This window comes from Tetrao urogallus, assembly GCF_951394365.1.
Source record: "Tetrao urogallus genome assembly, chromosome: 2".
NCBI lineage: Eukaryota > Metazoa > Chordata > Aves > Galliformes > Phasianidae > Tetrao > Tetrao urogallus.
In genome coordinates this window covers 103,698,166-103,717,241 of record NC_136814.1, presented here as the reverse complement: position 1 = coordinate 103,717,241, position 19,076 = coordinate 103,698,166, and the positions used below count along the sequence as shown (strand labels likewise).

Below are 19,076 nucleotides of genomic sequence, written 5' to 3'. Positions count from 1 at the left end.
ATTTGCTAAGAAGCAAGAGTCTCCAGGAACTCAGTGCCCCAGAAGAAGAGGAGAGCCAGAGCAGGCTGAGCTAAGAGCCCCCAAAAAGCAATTGTGACTGAACCCTTAACCATCAGAAGAACAGGTAGGAACAGTGCCCAGTGGAGCCCCTCCAGTACAGGGCAGTGACAAGTTTTGGTGTTTCCAGCAGAAGGCCACTAAGGAGATGGAGGAGGGAGCACTCCTTGGTGACACAAAGCTTGCAGGTCAAGTCCAGAGCTCCAAGCAGTGCTGTGAGCCCAGCAACCCAGTGGCACTGTGATGTTCCAGCTGGATGACAGCTGTGCTCTTCCAGACCATGCCAATGCTCAGTAAGGTCCATGTCCATTGCTCCTCTCCCCTGCAGCTTCCAATCTGGCAACTTCAGCTGGATTGAGAAGATGAGCACAGCCAAGCACATTTTGCCTCTGGTAAATCCATGCTAAGTATTCCCAACCACTTTCATGCTCGCAAATGGCCTCCACAATGACTCACTTCTCATGGAATCATGAAGGTTGGACAAGAACTCAAAGACGATCAAGTCAGAATGAAGAGAAACAGCTTTAATGCAGAAGAGGGTAGATTTAGGGTAGATATCAGAAAGTAATTCTTTACTGTGAGACACTGGAACAGGTTGCACAGTGAGGTTGTGAACGCCCTCTCCATGGAAGCACCGAAAACCAGGCTGGATGGGGCTGTGAACAACCTGGTCTAGAGAGAGGTGTCCCTGTCTATAGCAGGGGGTTGAAATTACATGAGCTTAAAGGTCCCTTCCAACCCAAACCATTCCACAATTCTATGATTCTAAGTCAAAGATCACCATGGTCCAAGACAACTGATCTACCACTGGATGATCTACTGATCTACTACTGGATGTTGTGTTGAGGGACATGGTTTAGTGGGAGCTATTGGGAATAGGTGAACGGTTGGACTGGATGAGCTTTTAGGTCTTTTCCAACCTTGGTGATTCTATGATTCTATGATTATCAGTTCTTCCCTACATCTAATTCCATCATTTTTTATGTTCACTGGCTAGAAATGTAACTCAACACTAAACATATCAGCAGGTGAAGGGTTTATGTGGTAGTAAAACATTCAGTGAATTCATTTGTTTCATCTTTCCTGCACTGAGGTTTTGCCAGTGCAGAATGTGCAAACTGGAAGAGCAGCAAGAACTCACTCTTCCTGCTCTGCAAGGTTTCAAGTCATGACAATTTAGCATTTACCAAAAGCCACATCTAAATGAGCAATATCTTACATGAAGTCTTCGGAAACATGCACTTCATTAATTCTAGCACTTTAAGACAGTTCCACAACAACCAGGTATGGGAAAATATCCAGAAAGGCAGTGTCCTGTTTGAGAGCTCAGATTCGATCAGGCTAGATATGTGAGAACAACAGAAACAAGGGATTTAATTAGATCAACTCCACCAAGCCACAAACAGTGATGTGATTAGTTTCCCATTTTTTTGCTCCTCTTTCCCACACATGCTGGCAATCCTTCCATCTTCAGATTGGATCTACCACTTGAGACGTCTCCTTCCAGGAAGGACCTTACTTAAGTGCTTACATAACCTATTAAACACCTCCTTTCAGTTCCCTCACTTAAGCAAACATTCACTCCCTTTTCATGAGGTCACCAGCTCCAATCCACAACACCCAAGTAGCTGATATTGGTAACTAATATTTTAGCTCAGTAACTAATATTGTTGCCTTTGGAATTTGTCTGTGAAGGAGACTGCAGGACATGGGCAGGAGCACTATTGCCAGATCACCTCCTACCAGTGACATTCTCTTAAAAAAGCCTATAAAAGGGAGCCTATAAGAAAGGAGGGGAGTTTGTCAACTGTTTCCTAGGGTAGATAACAGCAGGGCAAGGGAAAATGGTTTTAAGCTGAAGGAGGGAAACTTTAGGGTGGATGTCAGAGGGAAGTTCCTTCCTATGAGAGTGGTGAGGTGCTGGAACAGCTGCCCAGAGAGGCTGTGGATGCCCCGTCCATCCCTGGAGGTGTTCAAGGCCAGGTTGGATGGGGCCCTGGGCAGCCTGGGCTGCTATGAAATGGGGAGGTTGGTGGCCCTGCGTGTGGCAGGGGGTTGGAGCTTCATGATCCTTGAGATCCCATCCAACTCGGGCCATTCTGTGATTCTGCAAGACAGCAATTTCAGTGTGACCTAATTCTTCCAATCTAGATGCCTGCATTTGTTGTGCTGTCAAATGCTGTCACAGATTACAAACAAATAAGTAACTGAACTGAGGCCTGTGGTTGGTGGGTATGGCAGGAATGGGTTGACAGCTGGACTTGATGATCTTAGAAGTCTTTTCCAACCTCCACAATTCTATGAAATAAATTAATGAAAACCAGCCTTGACCTGGAGATTAGTGGAACCCAGCTGAATATTCATTCAGGTGACAAATCTACCCAAATGGCTCACAACACCCTAAAATGATTAAAAGGCCATTGTTACCCAGCCAGACCTCTTATCTGAAAAAGGTCACAGTCTCTGAATTCATTCACATCTTTGTAGTTTTCAGGAAGAGGGGATCTTCGCTCAGTGCTCCTGTTTCCCACCTGCAGTTGCCTTGGTGGAGCGTTCAGAGCACTCTGACTCTTGTTCTGGCCAAAACCACTGGGCAGTTCAGACACAGGCAGCCAAGTTCAGCATCACACAATTCAGAGCTATGAGAATCAATGACAGACACTTTCCTAACTTGAAATTCTCTTTGAAGTGCTCTCGCTTCCCTTCAAACAGGCAGACAAGTTGCAAGCAGGCAAGCTTCCTCTGTGCATCAGTTTCAAGCCTGAATATTAAAACTAGGTCAAGACTACAGCCTTTGAGAGCACCAAAACCTTCTCTCTCTACTCTAAAAACAGAGGTATATAGATAAACATAAGCTAACACCTACATGGTAATTCTGGAGATCATAACAAAAGTCAACATTGCTGTAAGAAACTCTTTAAGAGCACCTGAGTGCAAAATTCAAGGGAAAAACATCAAGTGATGGAGGATAGAGGTGCTGTGAACTGTTTTCCATACACCTTTATGCTGTGCTACGAAGCAACCATAACCTTCCAATCCTCCACTGCCTCGCCATCTCATTAAAATAATTAACCTTCTTCAGAAGCAGAACATGAGGTCTGCTTCCCTCCAACAGAGAGGCCCCTGGCCTTGTCATTATGCACAGCACACTGCTGTAGTCGATGTCCCAACAAATGCACATGGGGATATTATAAAATGTCACTGCCACATTCAATAACACAAGGGACGGCGACTTAGCAGGAGCTTTACACATCTCAGACTTCACTCCCTGACTTCATCCAATGCATTCATTTAAATTATAGAATCATTCCAGTTCAAAAAGGTCTCAGATCACCAAATCCAAACCCAGCCCATCCCACCATGCCCACATCCTTCAGTGCCACATCCCCACAGTTCTGGAACACCTCCAGGGATGGCGACCCCCCCACCTCCTGGGCAGCTGTGCCAATGCTTGACCAAACAGTGCCCAGCAAACAGAAAGCTAGCAACTAAACACAGTGTTCCCTTGACCTAAGGACAATGACACTGCAAGGGGAAGAACTAAGATTTATGAGCTAAAAACATCAATCAGAGGTGCCTCACTATGCTCTGAAGGGAAAGATCTCCTACTGAAGTGAAGCTGTATCTACAGGAGCCCAGAACAACCTGGTTCCTTGCAACCTCTGGATGCAAAGTACGATGGCCACCACGTCCAAAGGGGAAGGTGAAAACTGCAACCAGTGGACTCGGTGCTTGTGGCATAGATTTGATCTCACGAGCTTGATCTGAGAGCTGCCACACTCCATATCGGGGTTTGAGCAAAGTTCAGGAGATAACCAGAGCAAGGAGCACTTTCCAGTAAAATGGATGTAGACAACAGGTCATGGATATCAAGCAACAGCTGCTCCCTGCACTTAAATCTATCACTGTTAATGTCTAAGCATCAATCCAGTTACAGAACCCCAGAGGCTTTGTGCAGCTTGCCCCTCTCAAAGCACATTCCTTAGAGCAGGATGCAAACAGTCGACCTGCTCAAAGCATGACAGCCACCAATTTCAGGTGCAGCAAGGCTACACTCACACTAAATACACTAACCTTGAGATCCCAGACTAACGCTCTGTCTCACCTTGGTGCAAGCATTTTGTCAGATAAGATGAGGGCAGAAGCCAAGGCAGAACCAGTTATGAAGCCTTCTCATCCTCTCCTCCTGCCTTCACCTCACCTGTAAGCATTCATTCAAGTTTTGCCTGGTGAAATCTGCAACACTCAGTGCTGGCAGAGCATGTTGAACAGGAAAACCTGCGGTGGCTATAAAGAGAGAACGGTGGCAAGGGGACAGCCACTCACCTCAGCACATTCCTCCCTGGAGTCACATGCAAGCACAGCTGCAACAGCAATGGAAAACACAACCCTGCTTGGAGAGACAAGCAAAGCTTCCTGCTGACACCACCTACACTGCTGCTCCAGTCAGTGAAACCACGTACAGCTGCAACAAGCAGTTACTTCTTCCAGAAGAAAGAAACAGAGGCTAAACCTTACACAGGGCTCCCACAAACAAAACAAAAGAAAATGAACAAAGGACCTATTTCAGTGATGTTTTATGCATACCGAGGGACTAAACAGACAATAAGGTTTTTATTCACAAGGTAGTAAGGAATAAAGGAAACAAAGCTCTAGCAAGAAATAGCACTTCCTTCAGAGCTGTTCCCATGCAGGAATAATCTCTCGCTGTCAGTCATTTGCATGGGCTGATCTAATTCTCTGCCGTGACATCCTTCACTTGCTGACACGCTCCACCTAGGCATGGTGCAGGCAGAGGGCTCTCATCACTGAAGCTGCCACATCTCCCCAGCAAATCCCATCGGGTGTCACACCTGAATTCACAGCAAGACTTCAGCAATGAAAAGAAAAAATAAATCAGCAATTCATTGCAATTCTACTCTGAAGAGCCAAGCACATGCACTGAGTGTGGTGAAGTTTGATGACATTTGATTGAATTGGTTTTTTTTGTGTGTCTCAGCCTGCTTATGCTATATTTGTTGGCACCAAAATAAACAGGGTACGCAAATCTGCTTTCCTGTCCACTGCTTCCATTTATGAAACAGAAGATTCGTCACTGCTTGCTATAATGGTAACATTATCCTCAAGTGACACACAAACAAAATTCAAGTTCACACTTACCCTGGCTCATTTATACCCACCAGACTGACAAGAAAGCTAATACACAAACAAAGGCAAGTGGATTTGTCTTCTCTGCTACAGAAAGAGCACCAACTTTGCCAAAGCAGTGCGTTTCAGGGCTTTGAGGTCATGAGAAGATCCAGCCAGTGAATGCAGTAGGAGCTCAAGAAGAGAGCAGAAGCTCTCTGCCCTCACAGCTTCTGTGACTCACTGAATGCAGGAACTAAGCTGGGTTACTTTTTGTTTCAATAATTAAGAACCCCCCACTGCTAGGCCTAACAAACGAAGCCATGAGACCACGGCTTATGTGTTCAGACCGAGCACGGCGCGCTCTCCCAGCTGAACCCACTGACCTACATTTGATTGCTTTCAGCCATGCCAGCCGTTGGAAGTCACAAAACACACAGAAGCAAAGTACAGGTAACGTGCCAGCCCTTCCAACTCTCAACAGCAAAACTGAGCCAGAAACTCTGTCGTAACTCCCAAGCCAATTTTGATCTCTGTCAGCATAAACCATCAATATTTGAGAACCTGAAGTCTGCAATAATTTATATGCAATGCACACTACCATCTCTACAGCAGGAAGCACTGCAGCCTAGAAGCACCGGTCCCACGGACCCGGGTGGGAGATAAGCTGTGACCCAGACCTTTCTGCAAGAGTTTTCAATGCAGGATCACTGCTGGAGGACACGCCTATCATTTCCTACCCAGCCTGCAAAGAATAGCATTGTGTTTAGTGTTAAATATAGTACGTACAAACTGAAGTTTCACTGCTTCTACTGCAGCAGCACCAGTCAGCAAAGCTGTGATGGACACAGCCACCATAGGATTTAGGACGTCCCCACTGGCCGAGTATCAGCTTACACATTTATTCTGCTCAGAGAATCACCAAAGCTCTCCCAAGGCAAACCAGAGGCCATGAAACTCTCCTATGAAGAAAGATTGAGGGAACTGGGCTTGTTTAGCTTGGAGAAGAGAAGGATCCAAGGAGACCTCGCTGAGGCCTTCCAGTACTTGAAGGGAACAAGAGGGGGAACGGCTGTTTGTGAGGGTGGACAGTGATAGGACAAGGGGGAATGGTTTTAAACTGAGACAGGGGAGGTTTAGGTTGGAGATTAGGAGGAAGTTTTTCCCCCAGAGGATGGTGAGGCACTGGAACAGGTTGCCCAAGGAGGCTGTGGATGCCCCATCCCTGCAGGCATTCAAGGCCAGGCTGGATGTGGCTCTGGGCAGCCTGGTCTGCTGGTTGGTGACCCTGCACACAGCAGGGGGTTGGAGCTGGATGAGGACTGTGGGCCTTTGCAACCCAGGCCATTCTATGATTCTATGAGACTCCCTTGGATACCTCAGCTTGCTGCGTGCTGCAACAAGGCTGACTACACCTCCCCTGCACTAAGCCTATTATTGCAGCTCCCATAGTCCACACCTAGTCTGCAAACAGGCACCTCACTGCAATACTGCTGGTGCATGCTGTCTCACGCATACCAATGCGAAGCACAAAACCCAACCAGCCAGCCAGCAGAATCTTAGTTTTTGCCAGAAATCTGAGCAGCTTAAAAATAAATAACATCTGTTCTGTTGTTTACTGGCAAGATCAAAAACTTCGGTTGAGATGAAAGCTCTTCACAACACGCTTAATGAAACTGAGGCATTGGTGGGACTCATTTAGCCAACAATTAGACAGCTATATTTAAGCTACACATCTCTGCCTCCTCTAAAGTGACAGAGGCACACGCAGTGCCACGCTCCAATGGGTGGGAGTCCTCATTTCTTTGCCCCAGTTACAGGAGGAGCCCAGACAGTTAGCCTGTGCTGAATGCTCTGCTTGTACCAAGCGTCAGGAGCACGTGAAATTAAGATCGCTACCTAAGGAACTGCTAAGTAGATACTGCTGCCAGCACAGTCAACTTTCTTCTTAATTATGAAAGCTCAGACATTTATTATAGACCTGCAGTGGTGAAGTCCATAAGGTCCAGAAGTGCAAACACGTTTGTTAAGTACGAGGAAGCCAGCTGCCACTGAGGTTTGGTGGGCAGAAGACCAAGGGACAAGACCACACCAGAAGAACAGGAAGCAGAAAAATGCCACTTGGCACTTCAGCCACTGCCAGCCACCAGGACATTAATTCAAAGGCCATCTAGCCCAACAACTCCATCAGTGCTCACAGCAACATCAGCCTGACTTTGAATGTCTCCAGGGTTGGGGCACCCACCATCTCTCTCTGGGCAACCTGTGCCACTGCTTCAGCACCCTTACCATCAAAAAAGATAATTTCCTTATACTGAGGCTAAATCTGCTCTCTTTTAGGTTGGATCCACTTTCCCTTGTCTTAAAATCCAGCTATCTGAAGGCCGATAACTCAGCATCTTAAGTAAAATGAATCGCCTTTGCTCTAGATCAGGATGGCAGTGAAGTCAGGTGAAGCCACAGCCACCCGAGCACAGACAAAATTCTTCCTTCAGGACAAGGTGCAAACTGTTGAGGGAATTCAGCCATAGTGGAACAAAAACAAGAGTTTGAGACAAATCCATGACAGTTTCAATCAACTTTCCAATAACCTCATAAACCAAAGGACAGGTGAGTAAGCGGTCTCACTGGGTTTGTAGTCACATCTTCTAAGGGCTCTGGAGCTCAGGTTCTGGGCCAAGGGTGCCTCTAGCTAAAGCTGAAGACTGCAGTACTCCCAGCACAGCAGCACACCTTGCCAGGATCACATCACCTGGAAGAGATGCTTCCATTCCACCAAGTGCTTCAGCAGGCCTGGGGGCTGCAGAGCTGGTCATCAGCCTGAATATGAGTAAGACAGCAGCTCGAGCAGCATCCTGAAGGAAAAAGTTGTGCGAGTACGGATGTGAGTGTGGGTATTCCATCCTTAGCAGCAGCAGGCCTCACTCAGGGAGTGTTAAGTCTACTTAGGAAACACAAGACAAAAGCAGGCATTTCTCCGTGTCACGCAGTATGAAAGTCATGATCCCAGTGGGAAAAAGCCTCAAGTTGTTTGAACTACAGAAAGTAACACAAAAGCGACAAGACTTCTAGTTACACCCACACAGAGGAGAATATGCCCCACAGTTAAGCTGTACCAAAGCACCCAACACTGAGGAAGCCTTGCAGCAGCTCCAGCCCCTCTCCAGATTCCCCACTGTTAAAAAGGGAGCAGAGCAAACCCTTCAAGTGTCTATCAATGGGTTCTTTAATGAAATATCAATATTCAAGGAGAGAAAAGATGAAGCATTTCCACATCCGAGGGATAAAGAGGAGAGGTCTAACAGACTTTTCAAACAGGCAGATCATAGAATCATTAAGGTTGGAAAAGACCTCCGAGATCCCCAAATCCAACACTCCAACCCAACATGGCCTCTGCCTCCGTCCCTCAGTGCCACATCCCCACAGCTCTGGAGCACCTCCAGGGATGCTGACCCCACCACCTCCCTGGGCAGCTGTGCCACTGCATCACCACTCTTAGGGGAGAAATGTTTCCTAACATCCAACCTGAACCTGGCACAACTTAAAGCCATCACCTCTTGGCCTATCTGTAGTTATCTGGGAGATGAGACTGACCCAAAACTTGAAACCTTTCCAGATGTTGAGAGCAAGAAGGTTCCCCCGAGCCTCCTCTTCTCCAGCAATCCCAGTTCCCTCCCCATAAGACTTGCATTCCAGATCCTTCACAGCTCCCCTGCCCTTCTCTGGACACAATGGAGAAGTCATAAAGCAAGCACTTCACTGCTCCCCCAAAGCTGTGCTCGTTGCTCAGCAAGGCACTACAAAACCCTCCTTGGTCTCTAAATTGAACGCATCTTCGTCCCTCCTTGCCCAGCCCTGAGCAAGTTTTCTACCAACATCAACAGCCATTTCATCACCCAATGACCATGGATTATGCACACAGACTCACAAGAGGCTCCAAATCTGAAACACATTTCAGCCTAGAGTGAAAGCACTAATATTTGCTATGTGCCCTTCCTGCTGAAACCACAACTCAGCCTCTGCACGTCTTCTCATTTCACTTCACACCTTTAGGCTGCAGGCAAGCACATCAGCTCAAGGACAGGCAAAGGAGGTGTGCATCAACAAGGAGCTCAGCAGCATTCTCAGGGTTTCCATCCTGGGGCAGCAAGAGAGCACAGCAGCCAGAACAGCAAGCTTTATCCCCATGTTTATTATCAGTAACTCCTTTTTTTCCTAATATTAATATATTATGTAATGGGGCTATCAAACAACACAGTTTTGCACATTCTTGGCATCAAGACTTTCCCCTGTTCAGAATGAGATACACAGTGATCAAATCTCAGAATCACACCGTTTTTTAATCAATCTCTATGGATTTGCAGGATCATTTACACCCCACAAGCTGCAGTTGCTCTCTGTTTCTGTTCTTCACCTACTATACATTCAGTGTGGGTTATGACCCAGGAAAGCATTACTTAAATCAATAGTATATGAAGGGGGGAACTCAAAATGACTACATATTCTTTGTTCTCTTAGTACCTTACTAGAAGTAGTCAGGCTTCAGGGGAAAACACAGCTTGACTCACCTCAATTTGCATTTTACTTCATCAAACAATTGCAATTATGCGACCAAGTTCGATTTTGACATTCATGCCTTCAGACTGACATCCCTGAAAGGGGAGCCCTTTCCACCTGCTTACATCACAGAACTGAAGGGCAATGCTTCACCTGCTGCCCCTGAAGCACTTCCCAATGTGTTCCTGCGGAGCTGACAGCTCACTTGGCAATGGCTCACTTCCAACTGTCATCAACCTGACACGTTGAAGGCTGATGAAAATCACAGTCACTCAGGTTGGAGAAGACCTCTCAGATCCCAAGTCCAACCCCAGCCCACCCCACCATGCCCACTGCCCACGTCCCTCAGTGCCACATCCCCACGTTCCTTAAACACCTCCAGGTTTGGTGACCCCACCACCTCCTGGGCAGCTGTGCCACTGCAGCACTGCTCTTTATGAGAGGAAATGTTTCCTAATAGCCAACCTGAACTTCCTCTGGCACAACACGAGGCCATCGCCTCTCATCCCATCAAACTGACAAAAGAAATATAAGATCTCAAGCATGTATCGATTGGAAAGTACTCATACTGACCTTTTTTGAATTGAAAGCAAAGAGGCAGGAGTGCAAGCACTGAGTTAAGTGGTGTTTGGGGATAGGTGGGAGCAACGGCACAGCCGTGGAAGCAGCTCTCACTGATCCAGCCCAGCTGCAGAGCACCCAAACACAGAACCCGACAGTCACTTTCTCACAAATAAACACTGGCAAAGATTCTCGCACCACAGAATTACTGAAGAGCCATTCAAAACAAACACAGCGTGTGACAGGCGAAGGCTACTCTAACGTACTCACTTTCTACCTGCAAACAGCAAGGCAGCACTGGAGACAAGGGCCCTGCTCTCGTCAGGGAGGTTACGATGACTTAGGGATTCTTGCAGAAGAGCCATCTGGATTATTTATAGTGCCACTAGGCAGGGCAGTGCAATCATTCACACACGGACCTCATGGCATCCAGAAGCTCAACTGCTGTTTTTGCAGGAAATATTAGGCTGAAGTGATTCAAAGTCAAACATTACAACGTACCAAATCACAGCTCTAGGAAATTATACCCAAACTGCCGGCCAGCATCATGCCCAAACGGTTCTAAAGATGTGCACAGACGAAAGAAAGCGTATGGAAGTTGCCAAGGTGAAGTGGAAATGCATATTATTGTGCTTTTATTTATAAGCATAGACGAGTCTACTATAGAATTAAACATTCCCTCCCTGCACAAAGGCAACGGTCTTTCTATACACAAGCAGGTTTCTTTGACATCTGCCTTTCCCTGCAAAGGCTGAACCAGCCCCTGCTCACAGCCACTGGTACTGCATGCATTTTACACACCTCCCAATCTCAGGTTCTTGATGGAGCTCTCTGAAAACACCAAAGCATGAATCAGAGCTAACAAGCTACCAATTTATTTTTAAACACAAAGAGAGATTCACCAATAAGCCATTCACCTTCAATGTCATCTACTGCGTGCAGAAGCGATACAGGAATGGCACTTCCTTGTTGCTACAGGTCAAAGACTCCAGCAAAACCAGCCCTGTGCACCGACGGCACCAGGAGCTGCCACAGCAGTCACCTTTGCATTCCTGCACCACCAACCTCACCACTGCAACAGAGGAAACCCTGAGAAAGTCTGAAAACCAGAGCTACCAGCAGCAGTGTGAGAGAACCCGTTTTCAGACAGATTGCTCAATCACTGGGCTGTAACAACGCAGAGAGCAGCTACCCGGGGAGGTGACTGAACCCACTGTAAGAGTTCACCAGCTTTCCTTCACGAGTGGGCTGCCTTTTAAAGGTGTTCATCTACAGTCTCCATTTCAACTGGCATCGCCTGCACGCACACCTTCCCATCAGGTTTCCTCATCAAACAACCACGTACAGAAGAACTCAGGAAACAAACCATTTAATGTATCTTCATACAGCTAATACCACATAGAAAACCTATTTGCCCCCCGAAATCTGCTCAATTCCACCGTGAAGATGGAAGAAAAACCCAACTCATGTCCACAGTCACCATAGCTAGACTTCTACTTAGAAGTTTAGGAAATAGAACTCATTTTTAGCATACATGTTCTACAAACAGTTACCTACTCCAGAAATACCAATGGGGGTCAATCTGCTGATAAATGCTTCCAAAGCCTGCTGCTGCACATTTGTCTATCAGCCTGGTAATATTCTGCCTGAAAGCTTAGAATTTGCAGTGGTTAAGCCCAAAGACTAATTATTAAAGTCACTGGCCATTAGAACAGAAGATCTCTGGAGCAACAGCCACTGCTGACTTCACAACCCAAGACACCAACTATTTTTAACTGAGAATGGAAACGAACCTTCCCAGAGAACTCCAAATACCACGCCACGTGATCTGGGCCAGAACTTGACAAGCAACACAGAATTACACTATGACCCTGGCAGCAAAAGACATACAGCCTTCAACAGCCAAAGTATGAGATGTCAAGAGACAAGATGAAGCCACCATCGTGACCCTACCAAAACAACCCCTCAGCAAAACTGCAGATTGCAGCCTGAAGAGTCTTCAGACGACTGTCTCCTGGCACATTGCTGCCCTTCAAACCCAAACATGCCTTATTTAACTTCAAATTATTCAAGTTTTGTCTCTGAATGCCTTTTTACATTCTACAATCCCGGCTATAGTTCTCATGGTGACATTTGGGCACCAACAGGGAAGAACTGCCATGTGTGTTCTACCACCCTTGGACAACAGCTGCATTGCCTGATAGTATACTTACAGTATTAAATGTGGAGGTTGGTGGCCCTGCATGTGGCAGGGAGGTTGGAAATTCATGATCCTTGAGGCCCTTTCCAACCCAGACCATTCTGTGATTGGATTTGTATCAACCACACAAAGCCAGATCCAATTCAAACCAACAGAAACATTCCCTTTGCTTCTGACACGTGGTTGGTGCTTACACCCATCACACCACCACAAGATACCACGGGGGCTTTGATTCTCTTTGACTGCCCCCAAAAAGCATTCGCTAAGAACCGCTCATCTCATCTGATTTGCAAAACAAGATGGTGTCAGGGGATCCCCGAGAGGTTTTAGTAACAAAAGGCTTTAAAAGCTCACTTAGCCTCAACCCCTGTCATAGAGACACCTCCTTCTAGGGCTGCCCAAAGCCCCATCCATGGTTCTGCCTGGGCGCTGCCAGGGATAGGCTGTCCAGAGCTGTGGGTGCCCCATGACAGAGCCTCACTGCCCTATGAATAAAGAATGTTAGCCAGCTAACGTTCAACCTGAACATCCCTTCTTTCAATCTAAACCCATCGACCCTTTACCCTATCGCCACGAAGCCACGAAAAAAACCCCTTCCCTTCAAGAATCCAGATGAAAAACAACAAAATATCGTGCAAAAAAAACCAACCAAACAAACAAAAAAAACCAACAAGCAGAAAGACCCTTTAGGCACAAGGCCTCCCGAATGGCGTTATTTCCAAAGGGAAATCTCCGCACACCCACAGGGGACCGCGGAGGGACGGCACTGACCGATGGTGGAAATGAAGGTGGTGTTGAAGGCATCGTCGGAGAAGCGGAAGAGCACGCAGGTCTTGCCGACCCCCGAGTCCCCGATCAGCAGCAGTTTGAAGAGCAGGTCGTAGGTTTTCTTCGCCATGGGGAGCGGCTGCGGCCTCCTCCCGCTCGCCCCCCCCCGAACCCAGCGGCCGCCCCGGCTCCCCCCCTGCCGGCAGCAGCCCGGCCCGCGCCGCTCGCTGAGGGCGGCGGCGGAGAACGACGACGACGACGACGACGAAGAGAAGGAGGAGGAGGAGGAGGAGGAGGGAGGGAGGAGGAGGAGGAGGAAGGAGGCCCACAAAATGGCTTCCCGCCGCGCTCCTCGCGCCCGCTGCTGCTTCTCCTCACGGGGAGGCGGCGGCGCTCGGCCTCATAACCCCGCGGGTCGGCTCTGCTCGCTGCGGCCCGGCCCTCGCACGGCGGCGGCTCCTCAGCGGCGCCCGGTAAGCGCGCAGGCCGCCAGGCGAGGCCGTGACGTCAGCATGCACGCACACACGCACGGACGAACGGACGCACGCGAGCCCCGCCTCCCCTGTGTCAGGCCATGGGCTGCGAGCCGATGACGTCACGGAGGAAGGGCGAAGTCTCTCGCTCGAGGCGGAAGTCCCACCTCCCCGTTCATGCGATTGGTTGCAGGTCCTGTATCTCTTTTCTCCAGACAGGGGAGTGGGCGGGGCGGAGTGCTCCCCCTGCTGGCGGGGCGAGGCGAGGCGAGGCGAGGCGGACTGAGCGCTGCGTGGGTTTTCTCCCTGGGTCTCGTCGGTGCCCCACCCGGTGCTGCGGCGCAGGCCGTGGCTCCTCGGCCATTACAGAGCTCTTTGCTGTATGGAGAATCACACATCACAAAATGGCCAGGGCTGGAAGGGACTTCAAGGATCATGAAGCTCCAAATCCCCCACCACAGGCAGGGCCACCAACCTCCCCATTTCATAGCAGCCCAGGCTGCCCAGGACACCATCCAACCTGGCCTTGAACACCTCCAGGGATGGATGGGGCATCCACAGCCTCTCTGGGCAGCTGTTCCAGCCCCTCACCAGTCACAGTAAAGAAGTTATAAAGTCATAGAATATCCCCAGTTGGAAGGGACCTGTGAGGATCATGGATCCAACTCCTGCACACAGGGACACCTGTATCCAAATCCTTTGTCTGGTCAGGAGCAGTGTGCAATTGTGTCCTCAGCGCCACCAGGTTTTAGGCAGGTTTTCCTTCCCTGAGGGAAGACCTTCTGACATCCCACCTGAGCTTTCCTTGACTCAGATTTAAGCCATTCCTTTGGGATGTATCCCCACACCGTCCAAAAATCCCAAAGATTTGTTAGAAAAACAACTCACGCTGTGCCTCAGAAGGAACCTCTGCTCAGTGATGGATGCACGCTGATCTCAGACTGGTTATCAGGAAATATTTCTTCTCTGATAGAGCAGAGATGCAGTGGCGCAGCTGCCCAGAGAGGTGGTGGGGCCACTGTCCCTGTAGGTGTTCCAGAACAGTGGCGATGTGGCTCTGAAGGATGTGGGCATGGTGGGATGGGCTGGGGTCGGACTTGGGGATCTTAGAGGTCTTTTCCAACCTGAACGATTCTATGATTTTGATCATACAGTCACAGGGGTTGGAAGACGCCTCTAGGAATCATCAAGTCCACCTCCCTGCTAAAGCAGGTTCCCTACTGTAGGTTGCACACAGGAAATTGTCCAGATGGCTCTCGAATATCTCCTGAGAAAGTGACTGTGAAGGTGAAAACAGGATCCAGCTTGCAGCTGGCCCCCAAAGAGTTGCTAGGACAAGCAGATCACTGGAGGTTTGCACCAATTTGTATAATAACCTCTTTTACCAGAGGGTTTCGTTTACAGTGAAGATCCAAGAAATTTTATCTTTTAGGCTCCAAGAGACGAAGTAATTTGACATTTGGAGCTCTTAGAGCAGGTCCAGAGGAGGGCACTGAGATGATCAGAGGGCTGGAGCACCTCTCCTATGAAGAAAGATTGAGGGAACTGGGCTTGTTTAGCTTGGAGAAGAGAAGGCTCCGGGGAGACCTCATGGTGGCCTTCCTGTACTTGAAGGGAGCGTAGAAACAGGAGGGAACGGCTGTTTGTGAGGGTGGATGGTGATAGGACAAGGGGGAATGGTCTTAAACTGAGACAGGGGAGGTTTAGTTAAATCCTAGGAGGAAGTTTTTCCCCCAGAGGGTGGTGAGGCACTGGAACAGGTTGCCCAAAGAGGCTGTGGATGCCCCATCCCTGCAGGCATTCAAGGCCAGGCTGGATGTGGCTCTGAGCAGCCTGGGCTGCTGGTTGGTGACCTGCACACAGCAGGGGGTTGGAACTGGATGAGCATTGTGGGCCTTTGCAACCCAGGCCCTGCTATGATTCTATGATTCTATGCAAACAAAGAGTATTTTCTCCCTGGCCTCTAGGACTGACCCTGATGTTGATGTTACCATTAGGAATCCAGTCCCACGGAGTCATAGAACCGTCAAGGTTGGAAATACCTCTAAGAATATCATGTCCAACCACCAGCCCACCCCACCACATCCACTGATATCCTTCAGTGCCACATCCACACATTTCTTGAACACCTCCAGGGACGGTGATTCCACCATGGCTCTGAGTACCTGAGCTTCCAATACCTGGCCACTCCTTCTGAGAAGAGTCCTATAAGTTGTTAGAAGACACTCTGTCAAGGACAGTCATACTCTGTGCCTGTTCGTTAAATTCTGGTCTAGAGATCATCACCACAAGGCTGGTGAATTTGGGCATGTTCAGTGAGAGGCAAAGCCATTCCCACAACTCCCTCCACCACATCCTTCCAAAGATCTTCCTTCCTGATACCAGGAGGGTATCAATCTGATGTGTTAACTGAGGAAAAGGGAGGTGAGAGGCGATGGCCTCAAGTTGCACTTGGGGAGGTTCAGGTTGGATATTAGCAAACATTTTTTCTCCAACAGTGGTCAGGCAGTGGCACAGGGAGGTGGTGGGGTCACCGTCCCTGGAGGTGTTTCAGAATCATGGGGGTGTAGCACTGAAGGATGGGGGTCAGTGGGCATGATGAAGTGGGATGGACTTGGACTTGGGGATCTTAGAGGTCTTTTCCAACCTTCATGATTCTATGATTCTATGAAAGCAAGAGCCAACAGGATTCAGCAGCCTCTCCTCAGTTGAACACCCAATGTTGCAACACTACACTGAAGGTTCATTGCCCATGAGATCTTGCTGTGGGGAGGGGAAAAGTGAATCACAAGTTGTGCAACAGTATTTGTGTTTGGGAAGGTCTGCTCAAACAGAGCTGCAACACTCTGGGTTTGGTGGTGAGTAAATCCTCTCACAAAGCTGGACCCAGCCCTGCATGTACACAGGGATGGGAAAGATCTTTGTCATCCAGGAGACATCACCAGCCCCATGGCCTCAGCACACAGCTTTGTTTTCTGGAGCCAGGGCAGGAGCAGACATGGTTTCTGGTCCCCTAGAATGGGCCCCAGAGTCGCTTGCAGCTCCCACAGATTTGGGAACTGCTAGAACGGGAAACCACAAAGAGAAGCTGTGGATGCCCAATCCCTGGCAGTGCCCAGAGTCAGGCTAGATGGGGCTTTGGATGGGAGGTGTCCCTGTGGCAAGGGTTGGGGCTGGGTGGGCTTTTAGATCTCTTCCAGACCATTCTGGTTTTCTGTGACTCACCAAGGTCAGGATCCTCCTTGGGGCAGGCATTAACAGCCCCAGATGCTCAGCATGTTTTCTGAGGAGGAGCAGAAAGGAGCTGAAATGACTCTACCTCCTGCCATGCAGCGTTGTGCCAGCATTTGGAGGATGGGCTGGTGCTCAGTGTGGCTGCTGCCACAGCTACTGGTGGGGTCAGGGCTTCACCAGCTGGGTTCCTGCTTTCTTGCCTCTTCCCACATCTGTGCCCCAGCCCAGCTGCAGCGGAAGGCCAGAGAAGAAGAGGAACAAGAAAGCCAGCTCTATGCCTCTGAAAAGAGACTGTCTCTTCCCAAATTCTGTCCTCACAGCCACCCTGGCATCAAGAGCAGAAGTACAGAAGTGCTTCATCAGCACTTGAAGGCAGCAGGAAGGATGCAGAGGTCACACAGAGCCCAGCCAGCATGCAGCAGAGGGGCACAGACTGCCAAGGACAGCCTGTGAGCCCGAGGTTGAGCTTTGTGCACTCTGAGCACTCAACCAATTCCGGGCATCCCCCCTCTCTGAGATGCCGTCTGCTGGGAGAGGCAAAGCTTCTGCCCTCACTGCATTGCTGCTCTGCAGTAATGCTGGGTCATGATCCTTCTCCCGGAGCAAACAGCTCGGCATTGTTGTCACTAGTGCTTTGCAGAGCCAGTCACCGCCTTGTTTTCTGAGGTTTCCACCAGGGAGGGGCACAGAAATTAGAACAAGGGGCTGCGTGGGGTGATGGACAGCATAGAATCATACAATCGTAGGCTCACAGATTTATTTCGGCTGAAAAAGACCCTAAGATCAAGCGCAACCTGCACAGCACGGGCAGTGGGGTCGGTGTTTCTTGTAGAGAGGTTTGAGATCACTGAATGACAGGCTGTGCAGAAGCACGTTAGCAATTAGTCAGTGATTATCTAAGATGAGGCTAAAATGGTACTCCCTGGGGGTTGGGTAGAAGTGTCTCCTTCCATTGAGGGTGTTTATTCAGTTTAAAGGAAAGTTTGGATGAATCTCAGGAAAGAATGGGAAATCCTCAGCACACATTTAGTGCTGTACAACCAGAGCTCTGCCTCTTTAAACTACATCTTGCCAGCAGATTATTAAATCCTTTAATCTCTGAGCAACGACGCCAATCTGGTTGCCTTACAGACGTTGCTCACACCACATCTGTTGAAACCCCAACCCAAGATAAAAGCCCAGAGCCTCCCACATGACTGTCAGCAGCCCCTCCTCCCCTGTCCCTGCTCCCCTGGGGTGGCATCAGGGATGAGAAGGGAACAGGGGATTAGGGAGAGATGGGAAGGGAACAGCCCCAAGCCCCATGTCCTGGTGGTTGTCCAGCCATGGGATCATAGAATCATAGAATCATTCAGGTTGGAAAAGACCTCTCAGATCCCAAGTCCAACCCCTACCCAGCCCACCGTGCCACTGCCCACGTCCCTCAGTGCCACATCCCCACGTTCCTTGAACACCTCCAGGTTTGCTGACCTCACCACCTCCCTGGGCAGCTGTGCCACTGAATCACTGCTCTTTCGGAGAAGAAATGTTTCCCAATATCTAAAGTGATTCATCCCATGTAGAGCTGCTGTGTTACCACTGATGGCTTCTCTTCCGAGGACATCCCAAGGCTTTTATGAAGGAGCTGTGCATGGCAGGATCTCCTCCTTCTCTCCCCTCCACCAGGAGATGCACCCGTTGTTCATCCCGCTGCTGTCAGCATCTGGGGGTCATTCTCAAAATGGGAAGTTTCCTTTAATTATACATCTAAAGGCTGGAAGTGATTGGAGCTCGGCATTCCAAGTTGGCTCCCTTACTGAAGCCAAGTCTAATAATAGAAGAGTCAGCTGCCAGCAAAATGATCCATCCCAAATCCAGTCTTAGTTTAAGCTGTACTTGCCCCCCTAGCCCCCTGCTTGTGATATGGGGTAAATCCATCCAAGTGATTCCCCTTTTGCCCCTGTGTTGTGCTGTGGGAGCTCTGCTCTCAGTTCCCAACCTGAGCCCAGCCATGCAAATCCATGGGAAAAGTCACCCAAAAAGCCCCCTCTAATCTCAGCCTGAAGGGTTCATCCATAGCCAAGGCCATGGCCCATCACACCCAACCACCCAGCTGAATG

The 19,076-nt window shown here is 49.1% G+C and overlaps 1 protein-coding gene across 1 annotated transcript in view; it reads right to left on the bottom strand.

Moving 5' to 3' along the window:
- The window catches only part of RAB10 (RAB10, member RAS oncogene family), a gene marked incomplete at both ends in the record, with an annotated part of 35,508 nt that extends 22,108 nt beyond the window's left edge, over nt 1-13,400 (bottom strand). The window contains one exon of the mRNA XM_079550004.1: nt 13,274-13,400. Coding sequence (XP_079406130.1) covers nt 13,274-13,400 — 127 coding nt within the window. The remainder of the gene's footprint in view (nt 1-13,273) is intronic.
- Nucleotides 13,401-19,076: the final 5,676 nt, after the last annotated feature.